Source organism: Lytechinus pictus, chromosome 2, assembly GCF_037042905.1.
Source record: "Lytechinus pictus isolate F3 Inbred chromosome 2, Lp3.0, whole genome shotgun sequence".
Taxonomy (NCBI): Eukaryota; Metazoa; Echinodermata; class Echinoidea; order Temnopleuroida; family Toxopneustidae; genus Lytechinus; species Lytechinus pictus.
This window is the reverse complement of record NC_087246.1, coordinates 13,236,263-13,259,833: the sequence shown is the minus strand read 5'-3', so window position 1 is coordinate 13,259,833 and position 23,571 is coordinate 13,236,263. Positions and strand designations below refer to the sequence as shown.

Sequence of the window (23,571 nt, the reverse complement as noted above, 5' to 3'; positions counted from 1 at the left end):
GATTTATGCCGGATATTTCTGAATTAATGATAAACAAATGAAAATCGTTAGCTAGCTTTATATCACACCATTTTATAAACAAAGATTTTGTTTACTTTAACAGACAAATGAAAAATGTTTCCAGGTAGACCTCTAACATTTAATGTTAGACCTAATTCATTTAAAATGCATTTCATATGGCACATCATAATAAATGGCCGACATGAAAGGCGGTCGGCCCTTGCTTGGTTTTCTAGTCTTTGTCTTGACTGGTAACTTAAGCCGATAGGCCGAAGGCTAATTCTGTCAATTTTCAACAAACCTATTGGTCAATAGCTATACCATACTGAGGATTTGGTAAAAGGGAATTTTCTTGTCAATTTATACTTGGAAGGGTTAGGTCTCCCCTGAGTATCATGAGGGAAAGGCATTCCCTGTTCCCATCTTGGTTAGATTTTCTTCTATAAGACTATATTGGTATAGAGACTACAGAGGTCTATAATATTGAAATCTACTTCCGAACTGATGCAGAACTGCAAGCAAACCCGAAGGAATGTCATGTATGAGCGGGGAAGACAATTGTACATAAGGTATATTTTGTTTTAAATTTCTAGGGCAAGTGGTTCACAATTATATTATGTCAGACCTTTTTTGTGTTTTAATGATTTAGAATAATTACCAAGAAACTAAATTTCTTCAATTTTGCTACTTTGCAATGCTTAGTTTATGTCAATTTTCCAGCTAGTGTAGAGTAGGGTTTGATCCATCGGCTCTTGCATGCTCAAGAATACAAATTTGAACTGCTTTTACTTCCTATGCAGGCAACTCACACTAATCCCAGAAAACCCTGAAGACATGTGGCATGCATACAACCTTGTTGCTCCTGGTGATAGCCTTCGCTCCACAACGGTTCGTAAAGTGACTACTGAGTCATCCACAGGAAGCAGTACTAGTAACCGTGTCAGGACAACTCTTACCATCTCGGTGGAGGACATTGACTTTGACTCACAGGCTTGTATGCTCAGGGTCAAAGGTCGCAATATACAAGAAAATCAGTATGTCAAGGTTAGTTTGATGTATTAGGTGATTAGATGCATGTTTGATAAAGCTGTTCGTAAAGTTAAACACAAATTTACGCATGATTGGAACATTTTCTGGGGTGCTATGTCAGCTGCAGGGATATATCTTAATAGCACAAGAAAAGGTCACAAGTCATGCATAGAGTCATTACAAACTGCTTTCTGAGACACCCACCAGGTGATTTGGCAAGGGATTACGTTATCAGATCAGACATTGATTTCCATTTGCTTGTTCGTTTTAGATTGAAAAATTTAATTGGGAATGAATTCAGCAAATAGATCAATTGGGCAATGAAATCATTTTTTTTTTTTTTTTTTTAACACAGGGTGTTTGTTAGAAATCCCTGAATGTACATGACCTTCAATGAAAATCACTATATATCAACTTGATTAAAGCTTTCATACCTGTCTTGCCTATTTTTGCATAGTGACAATTCTACTTGCAGCCATATGTTATATTTTACATAAAACTTTATATGTATTGACAGCCAAAAAAAAATATTTTGATCTAAACTAAATTATGGTGTCAAATTATCTGCCTTGATTATGTCAACAAGGTTATCTTGTTTGTTACTCGTAGATTACTTTGATTTTCATTGTAGTTCTGAAGTTAGTTTGAATTGTTATTGAAGATTATTTGACACTTTCTTGACAATAATGTATTGAGGATGATGTAAAGCTGGTGATTAAATACCTAATTATGCAATTTCATATAGCCAGAGTGATTACTGTTGTTGCGATCTTCTTTGTCATTAGATGGGAGCTTACCACACTCTGGATCTAGAGCTCAACAGGAAATTCACCCTTGCCAAGAAGTCATGGGATATAGTAGCCTTGGACAGGATAGGTAATTGTTTCAGTGACCTCCATATTTGAAAGGTAGACAGTGCGTCGTGAAACCTGCCAACAAGACCATGTTTATTGTTACTGGGGTAGTTGCGATTCTCACCTGATTAGATCATGTATTTAGAACTAGCATGTTTACAAGAGTAATGCCTAAAATTTGTTCACAAATTAGCATGCTTTCCATTAACCCAGGGAGCCCAGGGGCTTACCATGTATTTGACCATACTCACGGGACTAGGGTGATTTATGGTCTAAATATTTCTCCAAATGCATTTTGAAAACAGAAATTATGCACTTACCACGATTATATGGATGAAGGTCTAACGAGTGGCAGTTTCCTGACATCTGGGCACAGACTGGAACCTCAAAAAACGAAAAGTTCTCTCCTTCTACCCCCGTCTCGATCTGCCATTTTTGTTATGAATTGTAACAAAATGGCCGATCGAGACTGGGGTAGAAGGAGAGAACTTTTCGTTTTTTTGAGGTTCCAGTTTGTGCCCAGATGTCAGGAAACTGCCACTCGTTAGACCTTCATCCATATAATCGTGGTAAGTGCATAATTTCTGTTTTCACAATTCATTTGGAGAAATATTTAGACCATAAATCACTCTAGTCCCGTGAGTATGGTAAAATACACGGTAAGCCCCTGGGCTCCCGCCCGCTGCACGGGCGGGAGCTCCCTGGGTTAGCTTTCCATAGGATTTTTTCGGAAGGTTCATAACTTACAAAATGTGTCTACAAAAATGGCAAAGCACATTTTCAGGAAGTAATTACAACAAGCAAAACATTATAATATTTCATATTTTATCTAATACACAATAATTAGTGAAAGGATGATGTCATCAGTACCATCATTAGTCGTATGAACCACTGCCTGGATGTGTATATAAATGTTTTGTGAAGTCAAACAAACATGTCATGACTTTCTTATTTACACCTTTTGTTTGATATCTTTTTATGCTATATAAAATTAATATGTTTGGAATATACTGACCCCACTTCCCTACCTATTCCTTTCCCTTTAGACATGGCCTGCGACCCGGCACAAAGTGCGGATGTTGGAGCCATCGTCATGCAGGAGGGACTCGCTCATATATGTCTGGTTACCCCCAGTATGACATTGGTAAGGGCAAAGATAGAACATGGTATCCCAAGAAAACGGAAAGGATTCTGTTCTCAACATGACAAGGGACTTGTCAAGTTCTATGATGCCGTCATGCAAGGCATACTCAGACATATAAACTTTGATAGTAAGTATATAACAATCCTGCTTCTGTTTTTCAGTGATCTTTTTTTCTGCGCTACTTTATTGGCCATTTGCATTTTGAACCATCTTCCCACTTTTATTCTTTATCCTTATGTATAATTATTATTTCTTGTTTGTTTGTTTGTTTATTTCCCCTATATTAGCCCATTGTTTTTTGCATTGTATTTCAAGTGTTTATTTGTTGTTTATTCTTTCTGTATGTTTTATATTGATTTGTATTTAATTGTATAATGGTGGTGCCCCACCCACAAAACTTTAAAACTTCCAGGGGCTCCCAATCCCATGTTTTTATCAAATTTGTATCTGTATTTTTATGATTAATTGATTAAGATAAATTTGGAATTGAATTGAATCCTAATCTTAAGCCTTGCTGAAATGATAATGCACTGTACCCACCCAATTTCAAAGCAATACATTTTGTGGGCGGAGTTGGTCAATATAAATGCGTATATAAAATAGTTATTTAGTTTTCTTATTGTGCCATGAAATCATGGCCTCTTGATCTGTTTTTGAAAGTGAATGAACATCATGTAATAACTATCTGACATTAGCAAATGAACTAGTATTTTATGAAATGTAATAATGCTTACTGTAAATAATGCAAATAAAACAGGATTTAAACAGAAATTGAAGGCTTGTACAATTCGTCTTTGCAAGGAGTTGTGTTTGAAACACTTTTCATTTGAAATTAATGGTGGTCGAAAGCAGTGTTTATCATGTGTGGTGGTGGTCAGAAATCAATACATGTTGGGCCCGACCACTGCCGACCACCATAGCTACATGTATAACACTGATAATCAACAGTCTTGTGTGTACTTTCAAGTTGTACACTTTTCATTCGTAAGTATGTGAGTTTGACTACAAGTATAATAAATCAAAGTGAAAGAAAAGATTTCAAGAAATATAATTGTTGTTAGACTCCAAGAAAACCAGCTGATTTGTAGTGATGAACAATTTTTTTTCCTTTTACAGTTGTCAAGTGTGTCTTAATTGGAAGTCCTGGCTTCGTCAAGGTAGGGAAATCATGTACACTTTCAAAATCTCTCCATCAAGTTTTTTTGTAGATCAAGTGTTGACACTTTTATTACAGCAGACTAGACTGATTATCTTTTGTAAATTCTTAATCAGCTTCTGGAAATTTGATGAAATAAGTATTGTTCCCCCTTAAAATAAGGATTGAAGCAGATATTCTTTATAAAACAAGATATGCTCCCCTTATTTCAGTCCAATGTTCAGATTGATACACAACAGATCAAAGAATATCAATTGAGCTTATTCTTTGAGAATGTAACAATTACAATATGTAATTTCCAATAGAAATTGATACAAACAATTATCTAACAGTTATTTAGTTTTCTTTTTGTACCACACATGGGATCATGACATCTTGATCTATTTCTCTACTATTTCAAGTTTGTCTCTTATAATCATACATTCTCATTGCCATGCTCTTTTCTTGGATATTCCATTTCATCTTTGGATAACTCATTTGATCACAATTTTGATTTTTTTTTTTTTTTAAAGCCAAGTGGGTATATAAGACAAAATGAGAGATATATAAGCCTAACTGAAAAGCAGATAAAGCTGAAGTATGCTAAGTTGCAATTACACCAAGGGTCACCTACAAACTTCTGTTAATTTTGGGTGGTTGAATATGAGATAGACCAAACAGGCAATAGGTTAGGGGATGGTGCAAGAAACTTATTTGTAATGGAATATTTCAGTTGCATGTTTGTAATGATCTAAATGTTGCTGATCAATTGCTAATATGTAATCTACGGAAAGCCATGTAAAGATATGAGAAGGATCACACACTTGGATCAAAACATTTTCAATGCATAGGTATTAGTTGTATTGTGAGGACATGATTTGAAAGGGCATATGCATTCTTAAAGTGATCATTTCACTTTGTTCTGATTTAAAAAATTCTCCTTTTGGTTCCTGAAAATGGGCTAAACATTAGGCTTATAGTGTAAAAATACCATCCCAAAAGTTTCAAAGTATTATATTCACAGGATCAATTTTAAAACCTTGGAGATGTAAACCAAAGTTTGAAATAATTGGGAGTTGGTTTCAATGACTATGTGTATACAGGGAATCTGTGCACCACAACACATTAATTCTAGATGAACACCCGCATGACCTACAAACAGTGTGTACAAGGTATACACTGAATGTACAGAGCAGCTAATAGTGTGTGTATAGGAGATACACAAAACAGAGGGCAGTCAAAATAGCCAACGGACTTTTTGAATTGGAGAAAACTGGTCATAAGCTGAACCCGTCTACTAGACGGTTCTCAAAATCAGGCTAATAAATTGCTACTTGTATCTAAATTAGAGTTTTTCATCCTATATTGTGGTCTGTTTCAGGGTTTTTGAGGACAAATACAGGCACTCATACGCACGTTTCAACTCAGTTTGAGAATTTTTTTAATCAGCTGCTCACAAAGTTAAACGATCCCTTTAATGATGGTGTTGCTAGTTTTCCATGGTTGATATGTTCAGATCAGTCACACTTCTTTGTGAGATTGGTCCTTATATTCGTCTCTTTTTCTCTCTTTAACTTTTCCAGGATCAGTTTTGTGAATATATGTTCCAACAGGCCATAAAGCAAGATCTCAAGATCCTCTTAGAAAACAAGTCTAGATTTATTCAGGTCCATGCATCATCGGGTCACAAACATGCACTCAAAGGTTTGTTTTACAGACAGAAAATATTTGATATGAATTGATTTCCTGTATTATACCTGGGCCTCTTGCACAGCTCTGAAAGTCAAACACAAGTCATTAATGTATACTTCAGATCATGATGTAACTTGTTTATTTGAAAAGTGTTAATGCTTGTACTAATGAAAAATGAAAGGTCATTTGAGAAAAGGTGCACATGAGCTAACTACAAACTGGCTTATAGTGTGTGATTCTCCTTCCCTCATGTTGTTTCATTTGTAGAAAGTAAAAGGCTTTGGAAAGAAATCCTGGTCATTCCGAAAGTTGCTGTTCTATAATCAGTAAAGAACCAATTTTGCCCATTAATTCATTTGTCATGTAAGTTCAGATGTTCAGATACAATGCAGTATAATGTTCATTGACATTTTTCATAGTCTTCAGACATGTGATTGAAATCACTTCATTTTTGCTAATCAATGTTATTACAACTTCTGACAAAGTTGACTTTATGCTGAAATATATTAGGGATCTGATTGAATAACTGCATTATATTGCACAGGCAGAAGGTATATTTTACATCTTAACATTTCACATTGACCTTGTACCAAAAATGTTGGTGAGCTTTCTCGTACTATGTCTGAATCAGTCTCTATGTGGTCATGTCCATCTCATTCCCATTTCTCTTTCTTCACTACAGAAATTCTGTCAGACCCAGCAGTGACTTCAAAATTAATTGACACCAAAGCATCAGGGGAAGTGAAAGCTTTAGATACATTCTATGCAATGCTACAGACTGAACCAGATAGAGCATTCTATGGGTAAGGCTTTGGACCCTTTTTCACAAAAGTTGTCATTTCTGGTGAATTAACAAGTTACTGCTATGATTTACAGAAATCTCAGTATTTGTTTGGATAAGGACAATTTTCGTATTGATATTTTGTTTTGTGAAAGAGAACACAAAATTGTTAACCCTCTAACTGAAGTTCTTCACTCACTTTAGGAATCAGCATAAAGTTTGTTTGACATCAGAATACTTGTGAGTTTTGTGGGTTGCTTTAATGGTATCTTTTATCAATGTTCCCTTTTCAGATTGAACCAGATTCAACAAGCAAATGAAGCTCTTGCTATAGAAACACTGCTTATTAGTGATGAACTATTCAGGTAATTTTTATTTAGCATATTTAGAATAGTGTCGACATCACACTTATTTTATTGTTAAGATTGAGCACGAAGTGGCGATAACATTGACACACCAAGTGCATATGATTAGTGGATACATGTACCAAACAAGTAGCCAATTGTTATCACGATGTGAACTTTTATCTACGGGATTTTTGTATAAATTGGAGGATATTGTCATTTATAGAAATTCACAATGTAGCTGGGATGGCAAGATCTTGTATCAATTTTTGAGAGGGAAAATCACTTTCAGTTTAACCCATATTACGTTCAAAATTTTTTACATAGGTTGAAATTGATTACTTTCATTTCTCAAATTTGTAACAATTATACATTTTTTACTGAGTTACATAGTTATGAAAAATAAAATATGGATAGAATGAAATTAAAATGCAAGAATTGATTTAAAAGTCACCAAGTGAGAGAGTGTGATGATTATCTTCAGTCATCCAGTTTCATTCAGAAAAGTGTAGCATTCTGCACTGAAAATGTTATCAATTGTCAGTACATTTATAGTTTTCTAATCATATTAAAGGTGTTTCCAAATGAAAAGGAAACACTGTAACTCTACAGATTAATGGTTCATTTATTAGTCTAGTGATGTCCTTTTCAAAACCCTTTTTTTTTTCCATCTCAAATAATACAACTGCTCTGCATCATGGGCAGGTGGACTAGGTAATCCATTGGATATGGTGTAATGTCAGTCCTGACTTTACATGACTTTTCACTCTCCTTAACATTTAACTTAATTAAGATACCATGTCATTTGTAGCTCCAGTAGTGTTATACATCATGTCTTTCATACAGGTCTTAAATGTGCCTTTTGCTAGTCCATAACTCCATTGTATAGATATTTACCTTTGATAATATTGCTGGTCATTTTGTTTTAGTTTGGTTTTACACAGAGCTTGAATTGTTGAAGGTCATGGCCTTGGATTCCTTATTGAATTGTCTCAATCTTTCACTGGACTTGGAGATTTTTTGTGCTCTTTTTAAGTTTTCCCTTTTGTTCTTTATTAAAATGTGCCCTTTTGAAAAGTGGCCTTGCCCAAGAAATATCAAAATTAAAGGTGTGGTTAAATGTACTTGTTTTTATTTAAAGATATTTAATTCATCTTCGACAAGCAGGATATTTACAGGAGTTTTGAATATCATTGACAGGTCTTCTGATGTAACAAGGAGACGTGTGTATGTTGATCTGGTAGAGAGTGTAAGAGACAACGGTGGTGAAGTTAAGGTCTTCTCTAGTTTACATGTTTCGGGGGAACGTAAGTATTCATCACTACAATACGGTCCCGTCTTACAAGGAGTTACGATATATTTATTTTGAACTCAATGACGTTTGGTATAAAAGTCCCAACCCCTAACTACTCAAATCTATAATAATTTGAGTTTGACTTGATCTATTGCTATTCTTTGTAAGATGGAGCCCTTTAGATAGGTGAGACAAAGCTAGGCAACAAAGCTCAGGGGCCCATTTCATAAAACTTGTTATAATTATAATAACAAATTTCCAATAACATTTAAAAGCTACTTAAATCATTCAAATTGATTGCCTGATAAACTATAGATATTGTGCATTTGCTATTACAAGTCATTGTGAAACAGGACACAGGAAGTTTTGTTATATGAGGCAATTGAAAATTTTGCAGAGGTAGAAGACTTTTTTTGGGGCCTGGCTGCAAAAAAATGTGGACCAATACAAATTTATAATTTATGCCCAGACAAACTTATTTCATCATTATGAAATTGTTAATGACATATGTTGTACAAACATCTGCCTTTAACAAGTAGGCCTATTGGCGTGTGAAACCCTACCCTTAACAAGTATTGGAAACAAAATGATACCGTTGGTCCCTAAACAAGTACAGCGATATTTAAATTATGTCACGGTCGTCGCTTTTACCTTTACCTACATCATTGGGTATAGTACGGCCCAACCTCCCACACTTCGCGCAAATCTGACTCTAAACACGTAAAGTTGATGGGGCAAAAAGTACATCCTTTATAAAACAGTTTAGTCTTTTTACCCTTGCAAATTTGACCCTAAACACGTAGCTTTCCTAGTTTTCGTGACACAGGGTCCTTATTCAAAATTATATTTACTTTTTAGAAGATTGTGAGTGGGAATAATCATGAGTGTATCAACACTTTAAAACATGATTATAGTTGGTCCGATATTGGATAGGATTGTACAGATAAAGTGGTTGTTTGATAATATTCAAAATTATATATGAATAAATAATAAATGGCAATAGGTTTGCAAATTAGCAGAAATCTGATTCATTTGGCCAATCTGGAGAATTTTACCTACTAAACAGGGGAAAAAATTATTCATGTGGAACAAATAAAAAGAAAATGTGTATTATTTTAATTGGTAAAATGAATTATGTTATTGTTAATGAAAATGTGTTAAGCATTTCTTATCTATTATCCTCCATTACATTCTTATCTTTTATCCTCCTCTTTTTATCCTCCATCTTTTTTTCTTCATAGAACTCAATCAGCTAACAGGTTTGGCAGCCATGCTACGATTCCCAATGCCTGATATTGAAGAAAATGATAGCTCTGATTCAGATGACGATTGATGTAAAACACACAATAGGAATCTAGTTATCAAACTTTCTATTCACTTCTTGATGAGGAGACACCATGGTTGATTGTGCCTGGTGGCTTAAAGGCTATGCAGTTAAGAAAGATGGTTAGGAAAATGATATATGAGGTGAATCTGTAGATGCAGTCTCGGGTTCAAATTAAATTTTCCTGGCCATTGGCATCCAATAAACACATTGAGGTATTCATACGACATGAAGGAAAAGCGTTATGCCAAGGTTTGTGTCAGCAATTCATGAATATTAATAATGTGACTTAAAAAGCGCCAAATCCACTCTGTAGAGTGCTCAAGGCACGTAAAGAGCTAAATTCAAGTTACATGTAGATGAGTTTCATGAGATTATGTCTTCATGGATTATAAATTTACTCAGCATTAATTGGCCATTTATTCTTTTATATTGTCAAGAGCTAAGGTTCTTGTTTCTGTCAAAATGTTTATGAATGCTAGATGTGGGGGATTGTAGAGACCCAAAAAGTGCCATCGGGAAAGAAAAATATGATTGTGCCACAGAAATAAGGCTTTCCCATGTGATGTCACAAGCGGTCATATTGGAGGGCATAACAATAGAGAACCTGTGCACTGTACCATACAAAACAATGATTCATCACAGTTTGGTGAACTGGTTTGTATTGTTCTACCCTATAACATGGATGAAGGATGATGTCACTGGGAACGCTCTGTACTGCCCTACTTTGACAAAAATCACAACAGGATGTCAGAAACGTTTAATAGTATTATATTTCCTGCAAAAGAGGAAAGAGTGTCTGCCACTTGCACTAAGTAATGTCTATGATGTCAATCCAACATTATCATGATGGACCAGCCAGCCCATGATCACCCGATGATCGTGAAGCTGAAAAATAAATGTTTAACACTTTAAATACTTGGAGTAGATGAAATACATGTATGAAAGCATTGATAACTCGGTCATCTTAAATGTGACATGGTTTCCACAAAGATGAAACAAGTGGATAATAATAATAAAATTATATTTATGCTGGGTTGCCTCTCCAAAAACTGTTCTCCCAGCAGGCCCTGCTTAACATGTTAATAATATGTTGTCAATGTCATTACTCCAGCTTAGGTTGGATAACCATATCTCAATATTTCTTGTATTTATGAGGACCAGGGACCCGTTTCATAAAGAAATTGCAACTGTTGTAACTTTGCCATTATGGCAACTACCATGGTAACAGGGCTCAGCAGCCAATTAGAATCAAGGTTGCCATGGTAGTTGCCATAATGGCAAAGTTACAACAGTTGTAACTCTTTATGAAACTGGGCCCCAGATGGTGTCGTACAAAGATTGCAGTGTGACTAAAATTATATTTGGATGTGGTATATATAATGCATGGCATATTGGCCTAATGATGCTAATGGGGTGCACTCTATTGAATATTAATCAATAAGATTACCTATTAAATATTATGTGCATGTTAGCGTAAATGCAGAACCTACTACTAGTAGTCAGAATTAACCTCTGATATCTGATGCTAAAAGAGAAGTAATGTTAGGGCTTAGAGCTTCTCGGTGTCTTAGGAGCAGGTAGTAATAGATGAGACCAAATACAAATAGCATAATTATGTCTTCTATTTTTTTTTTTACAAATATCATACTGACATCCTAATGAATTCATCATAGATCTCGCAATTTACTCAAACCTCTGAGATCAATTTGCCTTTTCAGTGTAAACCAAAAGTAATGCATCACATGGCCGTTCAGAAATACCATTGATGACATTGTGGAACCAAAGTTTTACATATTGACAGCATCATATCCAAGTTCATGTAACTTTCATTGTCCTTATTATGAAGTGGCCTATGTCACTAAGGTATCTACTATACATGTATATGTGGTACCACAAGCAAAAAATGTTTTGTTTTGTTTTTTCCTTGTCCATTGTTTCAATGTCTCTTTTATTAACCCAGTTGAGTTCATTTTCTGGTTTAGTTCTTTTTATTTCACGAGGTTGTTGAACATTGTATTTTTGTACCTGTTGAATAATATTCTGTACAGATCCAGTACTTCTGGAAAGTCAGGGAATAATGAAAAGTATGTAAGGATATACTTGCTAAAGTTGCTTATTTTCAAAATTCCCTCTTTTAGGAATAACTAGGCTTCTGGATGGAGACACTGACTTCATGTAGATAAAGTGTGTTATTCTTATAACAATGATTTAGTAAACCCAAGGCTACCTTTGACCATGTTTTTATGGAGTGCCAGTTGCCAAGTCATTCACCAAGTACATATTATTTTAACGGTGCAGTGAAAATTTGTAATGTTTGTTTGTGTGAAACAAGAAGAAAGGGTTGTGTGAGTACACAATGAATTGATAGGAATTAATTGGTAAATTTTCTTTGTCATGGATATCAAGGAATGAAGATTAATCATAGCATTTCATCGAAGTGGAGACGGAAGTTCTTGTTTAGTCTGGAGTTATACCCAGGTTTAATTATCTGAATTTCATCCAAAAGGTTTACAATATGAGGTCTTATTTCCAGGGCAATTTGTGTATAACATCAAGTAATTCTGAAAATTCATTGGAAACGATGACTATTGCTGCTAATAATATTATGTCTGTCTTGTAATGTACAATATGTATGGCATATCGGATGTAGAATAAACGTTCTTGTATCCATTCTTGGCAATGTAAATTGCTATATTTAGTGAACTTGACTTCTGTATCAGAAGAATCTATAGTGAGTAGATTTTCATGATTTGAGGGCATGAAAATATATTATTTTGCTTGCTAGAGAGCATTTCATGATGCAATACATTGATGTCAGCGATTTTTACTTTTCTTGGCCGAGAGAATATTTGTCATTGAAAATTTCTGACAAATGCCTCATGAAATGCTCCAATCTTTACTTTTTATTTCATTATTTTTCTTGTCATTTTTTTTTTCATTGATGTCTATTCCATTCATTAACTCAAAAGAGTATAAACAAATTATATGTGAGTTTTCATTGTCTGTTTCTTGTACAATTTTTTTTTCTTAAATGTGTATTTATAGTGGAGACCCAGAATATTTAGTTTCTTTGGACCATTAAGATTACCTCATTACATGAGTCACAAATATATTGGGTTTTTTTTTTTTTTTTTTTTTGGGGGGGGACTGGTTTATTTATGTTTTAAGAAGACTTGTCATGAATTCATATTGATAGGAAATACAGAAAGCCATCAAGTCCATACTTTGTCATGCATCCAGATGTAAGAAAAAAGGGAGCATACCTATGGCTCAAATTTATTATTAACATCCAGTTATAAAGTCTGCAAAGTCATTCTTCTCTTTGTTAAAGCAATTTTTGAACCAGATCTGGCTAAGCATGCCTTATTTACCTCTTGAAATTGAATTTTGCCAAAGTTCTGTTATCTAAAAGAGATATAACCAAGGCAGACTCGCCTATACCATTATTACCACATTTTGATGGCAGTTTTATGGTGTTGCTTGCTTTCTATATTTGAAATTGATTTCATTTAAGATGGTCCTAAGATCTTTTTATACTGAGTGTTCATGGCATTTTATTTGTTATATTAGGACAGAATAACAATGTTTATAGCTGTATAAGTTGAAATTTTGTGCAATTATGCTTTAAATAAATTTGAGAAAAATTATTTGATATCACCTATGCATATATGTATAAATTGTTATTTATTGTGCATTTGTAAAAAAGAAAAAATTACATTTTTATCTGGATTATAATTCATGCACCAACAGCATAAAGATTTCACAGGATAAAGAGGGTTTGGAATGTCTTTCTGTCACACATATTTAAGTCTGCATAAGATGAAGACTCAACTAAAAATAAAGCAATCTTCAATCCATGGCCCTGTAGCACAAGATTTTCAATAGCTTGCAAATCTAAGTGTGCATGAACCAATATTGACTGGATGTTAGTGTTTAGTTAGATGTTAGATTTAGTGACCGATTTTAAACCTTACTTTTTAGTGCACAGATTCTTCTAAGTCAATATTTGTCTAAGTTAAAACAGAATGCTAGGGTCACAAGAGTTTAACTAATGCTTTGGGCATACTCGCCTGTATTGGCCAATTTTAGTGCATTGAATATATATAGAGAGAGCAAATTTTAGCTGTTATAACTGCATATTTGGTGAATGTCGTAATGTGTTGAGGGCCCCCCTTATTCTATGCTTATTATGTGATAACATTTGCATCCCTGTATCATTAGCACTCCTAATACATGTACATTTAATTTGTACCTGGCACTTGACAAGACACATTTCAAGCACTTTTTATCCAAAAGTTATCAATTTATTTCACAGCTAAATTTATGAAAAAACTTCTACATTTTAATATGCTACCATTTAGAACAGAACATTGCAGCTTACTAAAATAGTATACATGTAAATCTTAAGGCAGGTATTTCACACAGTAAAATAGTAATAGCAATCTTAGAGTAAAGTCATCTCTGTATAAATTTCCTAATATATACACAATTTATCTCACACAAGGTCATAACTATAAATGTACCATATAACAAGCTTCCACCTGTGATATATAATGTTTTTTGCATGAATATACTTTACTGCAATGTGAAATCTATTTAAAATTTCTCCCCCACCATCGAATTAAACATTTTATTTCATATAAGAGTAACAATAATAATAGCATTTTGATTAAATGTCTTGCTCAGGGACAGGAACCAAATCTTACCCTCACAATTCCAATAAAGAACTTAACCATCATGACAACGACTATAGTTACACTTTGACAGTAATTGCTAAGTCAGTCTGGTATACAGCTAAAGAAAATCCACTTTTTTCTTATCTTTTCCAAAATATTAAGGCTAGAAACTAGAGACTCTAAGAGAAGAAAATAGCAAATAATGTAAAAATAATAAAAAGCAAATGTACACAGGAATGCATATAGTTTAAGCTAAACGTGCATCAATTTTCATTGTGTCTTATTTCCTTTCCATGTATACTGTATTGCATTTTAATTTACCCAGGCTATATCTGAATTGTACATCTGACAAGCTCACTCAGTAAATTTGCTTGTTTATGTTATTTACAAAAAAAAACCTATACATAAAAATACATCCAACTCAATTCAACTGACACATAAGAAGTATGATACATCTAGATTGTTTTCATTTTAGTTTGTGATTTTCAATCAAATAGCTCTTCATCCATTCAAACATTTCGTAAACATATTGAGGTAAAAGCTTTAGCACCAACTTATATTTAAATGGCCTTTGATTCTCTACATTTTGAAAAAGGAATGAATTTTCACAACACAGGCATTGCTCTCTGGCTTCAGCAAAACATTAATTCTAAATCCTCATGAATAATTTTAAAATGTATCAAAACCCAATGTGATGATACCAATGCCCAGTCTTTAATGTGTGACTAGGAAGAGGTATGACCATACAGTCGTACTCCAAGCAGGGCCTTAAACTAGATCCACAACTCTAAACTTGGGGTATGGTCTCAATCCTGACCACCAAGAAATATAGTTTAATAATTATTTATCTTTATGTATATTTCAAAAATCAATGTACAGTTGTATTTACAATTTACCCTCCCCGACCATTTTCAATTCCTTATCACTATGTTAAATCATTTACTAAAACCAGGACTATGACATCATTTTGCCCTCTTTCACCCATAATGCATGAACCAAAGTCAACAGATAAGCTATCACTGATATATGATGAATTCAATTCATATTGTGTATAAATTCATGTTCAATGCTCTGTAAATTCATGGTAATTTTGCAATCCATGTCAACTCCCTAAAACTTGGCTGCAGATTGGTATATGTAGATTAGAATTCCACATGATTCCCACTTGTATGTTGTACCACATTGGATGAAATCATGCTCAAATTATTTAATCGTGCTATATTTAGTCTATCTACAAGAAGAATTTAATGCTGTATGATATTGACATCTCTGAATGACTAAAATTCCAACTCAATTCTTTGTGAAACATTAATCCTCAACTAAGCACCATATTTATCTCCACACTGATATACATTTCACTTAGTCATCTCTATCTTGACCTTATTGGTAGACTTCTTACTGAGATACTTCTCATGCATCTTCTGTCTCCAGTCGCATTCCTCCCTGTAATTGCAATAATTGCACTTCCAAACCTCTTCCACTTCGACCCCTTCCACCTCCCTCTCACCTACCCAGAATGCATTGTAGTAATCCAACCTATCCTTGAGCCAGACAGGATCGAAGGGGTATTCATTGACAGCAAACGGTTCCTTGTCGTCTTGCGAGGAGTACTCTACAGCAAGGGAGTCGATCTTGGAGAGGAACTGGAAGCGTTCTAGCATGGTGTCTAGGTAGTCACCAAACTTTGGTAATACAAGGTCCATCCCGAGGGCATGAGCGGCTATTTCATCATTGACTTGAGCTTCAGTGTCAAGGCCGATTGTTTCTAGGATGGTTTCCTTCTTCAGAAGACCACAGACTGCCTCATCAAACAGCTGCTTGTATAGCATTACCTGGAATTGGAAGATCAGACAGGTTAGGCCAAGACAAAAGATAAATGATTTGATCAACAATAGACGAGTCAACATTCAAGCATATCAATAACATTTGAACTCTAGATTTGTTAGCCTGCTTTATTGACATAGTCTACCTAAAAACATATCTCTATTTTATTACTTCTGAACACTTGGATGACATTGTAGCATTCATCTCAACACTTATTAAAAGCTGGAAAATATATAGAGTTGCTTTGTAAAATATTTAGCTTTCAGAAGTTATAAATCATTTACATTGAATTTCATAATTCAATAGATTCATAACAAGTTGAGTTGTATGAATCCTTGTAACAAAAATGTATGTAGAACACATTTTAAGAACCTTTTTTTTTTCGTTCTGACATGCCAGTATTTGTTCTCTATATTGAAAATTTAACCTGCTTCCCCTCAAGTTAAACGTTTAAAAACTCTATATTCTCGTATGAGAATATATGAGATATTAGCATAGAATAAGGTAGATGAAATACCTGAAGTTTGTGTGCCTTTCTTTGAGGTGCTGATGGAATGGTTCTAGACTTGGCTCTGGTCTTGAATTCTACAACTTCCAATTGGTCCCTACTATTGTATCTGATCTCATCAATCACACCAACCTTAGAATAAAAGAACAAGAGAACACCTCAAAAGATTATAATATAATTTTTTTCTGTCAATCAGAAATCTACTTATCAGCATCTTAATAATATTTAAATATAGTAATTCAATTCAATTACAAGGACCAATTAAAGAGCCACTCAGATGGTTGATGGCTGAAATTGTTTCCACTTCCACAACTCTTCTAAATAAATATTGATACTCCACTCGGATGAAAATAAATAATTGAGCTTATCTACACAGTTCTGATTATTCTCTCAACTGATTTTATGTGATAACCTTGGGTACATGTAGGTTAAAGAAAATTCTATTATAAAAATACATTTTACAAGGTTTAATAGCAAATGTATGATTGTATCATGAAATAGTCAGAGGGGGCGAAAAATATTTTGGAACTAGGCTGAAGTGAAATAACAATGTTACTCCAAAAGAATGAACAAAAATGTAGAAAATTGTGTAGTGCTTTTAATTATTCAAATATGACAGATTTACAATCAAATCAATGAAATAAAGGAGTAGAATTCCATAATCATTGCCTTTTGGGGCATAAACTTACCACAAAAGTTCCACTTTGAAAAGGCTTCCCGAAAATGGGCATCTCCCTGACAACACATCTGGAGAATCCACCCCCTCCTCCTTGCAAAAGTTGATTGACAGCACTAAGAATGTTCAGGAATTTGATGGCCCATTTATCCTCTTTGGTTTTTACTGCTATCTGTTTGATGGTATGCACTTCCAATTCTGAATACAGATAGGAAGAAATAAACATATACTGAAGCATTAAAAAGAATGAAGAGGTTAACTACAAGTTCCTAAATTTTCATAAAAATGTCACACTTTGTGAAGAACAAGATTCTAAAAAAGATGAAGATAAATAAACATTTACATGTATGCTCAACTTAAGAAGTAATTTTCTTCACACTGCAGAAACTTACAGAGCCACCTTAAGTAAACGGATAGAAATACCATAACTATTTTTAAACCTTAGGTTTCTAAAGTTCTAGAGCTTTAAAAAAAAAATTGTGATGTGTTAGGGACAAGGAAGCTAACCTCTCTTCATGTGCATCTCGGTGCCAACTTTCATGGCTTCTGTTTCCAAGATCTCCACTGGTCCCTCAAATGTGAAATCATAAAGAAGCTGCCTCTCACACCAAGCTTGAGCTGTCAAGTCAGAAACCCAAAGGTACTTTCCTTTATACTGCCTCAGTGGATCCATTGTAAACTTGTCCGTCTTTTCCTCAACTTCCATTTTGGCTTTCTTAGAAGGCGACGCATTGGTTGCCAAGCCCAAATCATCAGATCTTTTTTTAATTGTTCTGTGGCAATTTGGGCAAATATTTTTTTTGCAGTTACCATCTTTATTTTCTTCTTTTCCAATGGACACCTCTACATCTTTATCACCTGTTGCTCTTGTTAAACTTAAATCAGTGACATTGACAGTATTCACAGACACAGTTAGGCACGGCCGTAGTCACTAGATGGCGCTGTCGCGGAAGTGCTCAAAATTTGTACGCAAGCTTCGTTCGCATGTCAATCATTGCAATCGCATAGCGATGCGATATCGTCAAAATTAAGCCCCTGTTAGCGCGGATGTGTATGATATTTTCTCTTTGTGATTGTCCTCCCGTGCGATGAAAAATATGTCATCGTATTGCACAGGACTTTCGCGAGCTACCGATACCATTTTCGTGCCCCAAATTCCATGAAATCTTCCGAAAATAAACATGAAAGTGTCGGTAAGTCGAAAATGTCTTGAGTTGCTTTCAATTCTTACCTTATTTAGTTGTATTTCTTGTAAAATGGGTCTCGAAGGGTTCCGGATTTTCCGTTGATTGTGAAACTTGAGTTGATTTCCTTTCTGTGTATTGCAGTGAAATTGCAGCGCGGGGAATCGCAAGGGCTGGGGAAGCCCTTCTCAGTGAGGTTTGCAAGCTGAGCTGTCCTTGAATTTGGTCGAATTTCGAGCCATTTTAATCGCGCGCGGGATGATTAATTTACATCATAATAGAGATTAAGATTACGTCACGTACGTGCGTACCTGTGATACACACAGAAATGAAATTGAACTTGAATCACACGGAATCACAGTCAAGAAATGCTTTGTTTTCTTCGTTTGCTGAATGATTTCCTGAATTTAAAATCATGAATAAACACCAGAGTAATGACATGAATAAGATAATCATGGTCATATTTGAGAAATAACTAAATATTTTCTGAAAACGAGTGAAGATGATGGGGCAGTGATGTGCATGCACTGGAAAATGAACATTCACTGTCAGTGTCAGTGCCGTGGTGTCAGTGTTTTACTGCCAATACTGGCTTTACTTTTGCACTGGTTTTTCTTTTGCCAACTACCGGTAGATTAAAAACTCATTTATTGATATGTTTATTGCAATTTTTGAATAAATGGTAATACAAAGTGGGAAAAAAAAGATAAATGAAGATAAAAATAATTTTGACTAAAAACTTGTCATGCCATCACCCCCCCCCCCCTAAAAAAAATACCCACTATCTTGAATGACTCAGGTAATTTAATTTGTATTGAAAAAAATAAACAATTGTATTTATGCATTTTATATTTCTGATTCTTTCTGCCAGAATACCAGATGCCATCATGAATAACCTCACCACCAGGTTGAACTCCTAAACATCTTGCTGATGACTATCTCCCGAGATATATCTTGCCTTCTTGAGATTGGAAGTTTTAAGTTCAAGTCAGAGCGACCTAAGGCCCTACTACCAAGAAGAATCCAGATTTACATTAAAAAAATCCCACGAAAGATACAAACTGATTTTACTATTAATGTGTAGTGTGTGTGTGAGACACTGTTTGTGTTTATTTTGATGAGGATCTCCTGTCTCTTTTTATTATTTCATTGACTGAATGAATGATCAATACCTAAAAGTGAGAACTGATTTTTGAGGAGAGTAGATAAGTGTATGGTTTTGAGTGAATTTGAGTAACTTTTGTTTTTATTACCGGTATTTTTTTCATCATTATTATTATTTTGCCTTTTATTACATATTTTCAGTTTATTTAACATTAAGTTTAAGTAACCAAACTTGATCAAAGTGTTCAATTTTTGGGATAGAATTTTGTAATTTCATTTATCAGGTATTAAAACTGAGTTTGGTAAATCTAAAAAAGGACACTAAAAATATGAACACTTGGAGATGCTCACTAAGATGAGGAAAAAACATGAAAGGAACTGGAACTTAAGTGGATGTTATAGCATGCCTTTTGAAGATCTCCAAGCACCTGGAATCATAGGCAGTGGAAGTGGGGGGGGGGGACGTATCCCACTAAATTTTAGGTGGGGAGGGGACGACCCCCCCCCCCCTCAATTTTTTTTTTTTTTTTTTTTTTGGCTTGTCAATTTTCACTTTTGTTTCCTGTGTCCCCCCCCCCCTAAGATTTTTGGTCACTATTTTTTTTTTTTTTTGTCAAAAAGTTTTGGCGGTTCCCCCCTAAAATTTTTGGCTTCCGCCGCCAATGCCAGGAATGATGATGTTCAACTGAGAGTCGCTGAAGTGGAACTTGTTGCAGAGAATGATTATTCCAGGACAAGTTAGATGATATTACCCAGCCCATACATCACAACAATGGAAGGGAGACAATATACCCCTGTACTACGTGAAGTATCATATTATCTTCAGGTTGGTTTGGAAAGTAATAATAGTCCTCTAGTCAATATTAACGTCTGTCCAACATAATGGTACTATCGAGCAATTTGGGGGTTCAATCACAAACAGCAAAAGTTTAGTAAATTGACACTAGTAAGATAATTAAACAAATATAATACAGCCAAACTGTCTGACCCCTTACTTGACTACTGACTTAACTACTTATTAAAAAATGACAAGTGATGCTTAGGCCCTTTGTAACCATTGTATTGGGCAGACTTTGAAGCAGATGACTAGAATTCATACTTTCATGAAGATGAAGGAAGATCAAAAGAATTATTACAATTTAGCAAATATGAAATTAGAACACTGTCATGGTTATAAAAAATAATGAATTTCTATCCAGTAAAATGACAATACAATGCAAGAAATAATTGCAATCAAGTAATTTCATTTGCAAAAGATATTTTCCATAATTTAATAACCAAATTTCTCAAGATAATATTCTTCTGCACAGAAGTGTATGACACGCTCAGTGTAAATCATGCTGTTTATAAATCTCTAGGAAACCTTTTTTTTCAAAATGAAAATACATGTAAACTTAATAAAAACCAGGGGTGGATCCAGGATTTATCCTGGGGGGGGGGGGGGCACATTTTCATGATGAAAATTTGTCAAGCAAAAAAAGGGCCTTGCTTTCCGGGGGGGGGGGATACTTTGGTGAAAATGGCATATTTTCATTACAAATCTCGACTGAGGCTCTCTAAGGGGGGGGGGGGGTGAGCCAGATGTGCCCTCCCCCAGATCCACCAGTGATAAAAATCAACATTTGTGAAAGATGGCATACGTACCTTATACTGAATTGGTAAATTCAATGCATATGTCTACAAAATGAAACTGACATGTTTGAATAAATTGCTTATTTTTGTTTCTAGAAAGAATTCATTAATAACAGCTTAGAGTTATTGAGAAAACATCAGGCAAACATAACATTCTGATATGCAATAACTAAATCTGTTTTAAATATGCTTTGTTTATGTCAAAGGCTTTATCGAAATAAGATTATGCTATAATTTATAAATTACTGCATTTTGGAGCCCATTAAAATTCAAAATGAATCATATAGGGCAGTGCCACACCTTATTCACTAAAATAAAGGAGGGGTGCAGCTGAAAAATCTCATCAGCAGGGGCAATAATTTTCACCGCCATTTCAATAGTACTATTAGATATCCTGAAAACACATAATTAAAATAAAATTAACTTTCTCTCAGGAAGTGCCCCTGTATACTATTACAGCCCTTGACCAGTATATTCTCTCAAGAGGTTCAATAATTCCTTCTCTTCCCTTAATTGTAGAGTCGGTTCGGGTGCGAATGTGTCTGAAAAAAATGATAAGCCAAAAAAAAAAGATCATTAGTAAAAATTGTAGAGTGAACAGAACATATCATTAAAAAAAAATGACAAGCAAAAACAAAGATTGATCTGGCATTGGAAAATAAAAGGAAATTAATGAACACCACTTCAACATTTTTTGTTGTTTGCTTCTCCTGCTTACAACTTTATAACTTTACCTGATACACCATATATGGACCTTTCAAAACTTTTGGCTCCATTATCATGACTTTGCCACTGTTCAAGTATTATTTATTTGAAACCAATGCTAAGACTATAAGGTGAAATGAAATTATATAAAGAAAAAAAAAATTCACAAAGTATAAAATCATAATGATGTAGGTCATGTTGAAATTAGACCCTGGACTGGACTCAAAATTAGATCAAGTGTAGTGTAGACCAAATGTAAATTACACAAAGTGTAGACCAAATGGCAATTAAAAAAAATTAGACCAACTGGACATTTCGCAAAATGAGGATTAGACCAAGTGTAGACCAAATGGGTTTAGCCCATTTGGCATTAGACTAAATGAGAAGTGGGCAAACTGCATGTAGACCAAACGAATATATACATATTTCACACTGTGGAACTGCATGATATAAAGCCAATTTTATGTACCGGTATTTGACAAAGTAAAAAAATTGTAATTATGTAGGTTATGCTGAAATTAGACCAACTGGACATTTCGCTAAATGAGAATTAGACCAAGTGTAGTGTAGACCAAATGGCAATTCAGTAGACCAAATGGGTTTAGCCCATTTGGCATTAGACTAAATGACAAGTGGGCAAACTGCATGTAGACCAAATGAACATACACCATGTACACATATTTCACACTTGGGACTGATAAAGAGAGCCGTAGCAGACGACGGAGATGCGTACATGATCTGCGTCCGCAAATAACGTGCACGCATGTATGTACTAACATGAAAAACAGCATATGGGACGATCTTACAAAAAATTGCACATGCGGGGCTATTGGAGAGTCACAGCAGATGACGGCTAGCAGACGCCGATGGGCGCGCGCATTTAGCGAGCACATCGTGATCGTTTTAACTATCGATAGTACGTACAGTGTATTAAAAAGGTACCGCGATGTCTATGGCTTTTTCGGACCATGTTGGTGCTATGAATTTCCTTTTTTTTACAGTTTAAATGAATTTTACGTAAGTTTTAAGTGGTTTCACATGATAAATTAGATATTAAGGAATATTTTGATATCATTCTCTCGACAACAAACACATTTTGAAATTCTTGTTGTCCTGCCTAACACAGTCACACAACCTGAAGACTTTTCACAAGTGCAGATTGTTCTCAAAACACCCTCTGAAATCTTTCCAGTTTCATCACTGGTCATGCTGGTTTGTAAGAGAGACTGAGAGGTTGCACCAAGTGATGTTGAATTGCTCTTCAAATTTGCATCTATTTCATCCATTGCCTGATGTAAAATAGCCTCATCTTCCCAATCGTCCAGCCACTCTTCACCGAAACACATCTCTCCATCACCGGAGGAGCTCGGGCGTTGGTTTTTGTCATTCTCCGTTCCTCGTGATCCACTTGCACGGCTGCTTGTCAGCCGAACTGCAACGGGTGCTTGTTTCACCATATTCTCGGCCATTATGAACCAAATCACAGACGTTACCCCATAAAGAGTAAAGGTACTCTTCACTTTTTATGTTTGACAGACGTGATTTATCCACAAACTGGGCTGTGTCGTTAGAAAGTGAAATGTTTTGATGATTAATAACTACAGAGCCTGTCGATTCATGTTGACAAATCAAAGATTACGCAATAGCGCGCGCTAATGATAT

At 34.8% G+C, this 23,571-nt stretch overlaps 2 protein-coding genes and 1 long non-coding RNA gene across 8 annotated transcripts in view; 2 read left to right on the top strand and 1 right to left on the bottom strand.

Annotated features, from left to right (window-relative positions):
- LOC129254781 (protein pelota homolog) overlaps positions 1 to 13,261 on the top strand; it is an 18,465-nt gene extending 5,204 nt beyond the window's left edge. Inside the window, exons 2-11 of one of the 2 annotated variants that reach the window (XR_010295786.1) lie at positions 801 to 1,044; positions 1,815 to 1,905; positions 2,930 to 3,154; positions 4,144 to 4,184; positions 5,746 to 5,866; positions 6,537 to 6,657; positions 6,929 to 7,000; positions 8,180 to 8,286; positions 9,515 to 10,767; positions 10,867 to 13,261. Coding sequence is in view for 1 of the 2 variants with exons in the window: in XM_054893303.2 (XP_054749278.1) it covers positions 801 to 1,044; positions 1,815 to 1,905; positions 2,930 to 3,154; positions 4,144 to 4,184; positions 5,746 to 5,866; positions 6,537 to 6,657; positions 6,929 to 7,000; positions 8,180 to 8,286; positions 9,515 to 9,606 (1,114 nt within the window). In the remaining variant the exon portion in view is untranslated. Of the gene's footprint in view, positions 1 to 800; positions 1,045 to 1,814; positions 1,906 to 2,929; positions 3,155 to 4,143; positions 4,185 to 5,745; positions 5,867 to 6,536; positions 6,658 to 6,928; positions 7,001 to 8,179; positions 8,287 to 9,514 lie in introns of both variants that reach the window. The other variant, XM_054893303.2, reaches the window with a different exon arrangement.
- Positions 12,537 to 23,571, bottom strand: LOC129254782 (exonuclease V-like). Of its 5 annotated transcripts, none has more exons than XM_064110020.1 (5): positions 23,045 to 23,571; positions 17,792 to 17,902; positions 17,298 to 17,482; positions 16,618 to 16,740; positions 12,537 to 16,108 (listed from the first exon to the last, which is right to left on the bottom strand). In XM_064110020.1, exons 1-5 carry the CDS (start codon positions 23,376 to 23,378, stop codon positions 15,632 to 15,634), a joined length of 1,230 nt encoding a protein of 409 aa, XP_063966090.1. In that variant the 5' UTR covers positions 23,379 to 23,571; the 3' UTR covers positions 12,537 to 15,631. The 5 variants fall into 5 exon arrangements, with proteins under 5 accessions (XP_063966090.1, XP_063966103.1, XP_063966098.1 ...); XM_064110033.1 differs by having other exon boundaries at positions 17,792 to 18,159; positions 23,512 to 23,550; XM_064110028.1 differs by having other exon boundaries at positions 17,792 to 18,159; positions 23,403 to 23,546.
- Positions 18,386 to 20,275, top strand: LOC135156772 (uncharacterized). Its single transcript, XR_010295787.1, has 3 exons — positions 18,386 to 18,477; positions 19,340 to 19,375; positions 20,194 to 20,275. It is a non-coding gene; the product is annotated as an uncharacterized LOC135156772 (long non-coding RNA).

Bases quoted from the DNA above. Each gene is read 5' to 3' on its own strand.
- LOC129254782 (XM_064110013.1), bottom strand. From the start codon at position 23,378: ATGGCCGAGAATATGGTGAAACAAGCACCCGTTGCAGTTCGGCTGACA. The intron at 17,903-23,002 runs GTGTTTGTTGTC...CTGACTTGACAG, and splicing joins GACAACAAGAATTTCAAAAT to CTCAAGCTTGGTGTGAGAGG. The intron at 16,741-17,297 runs GTAAGTTTATGC...TTTTATTCTAAG, and splicing joins TTCAAAGTGGAACTTTTGTG to GTTGGTGTGATTGATGAGAT.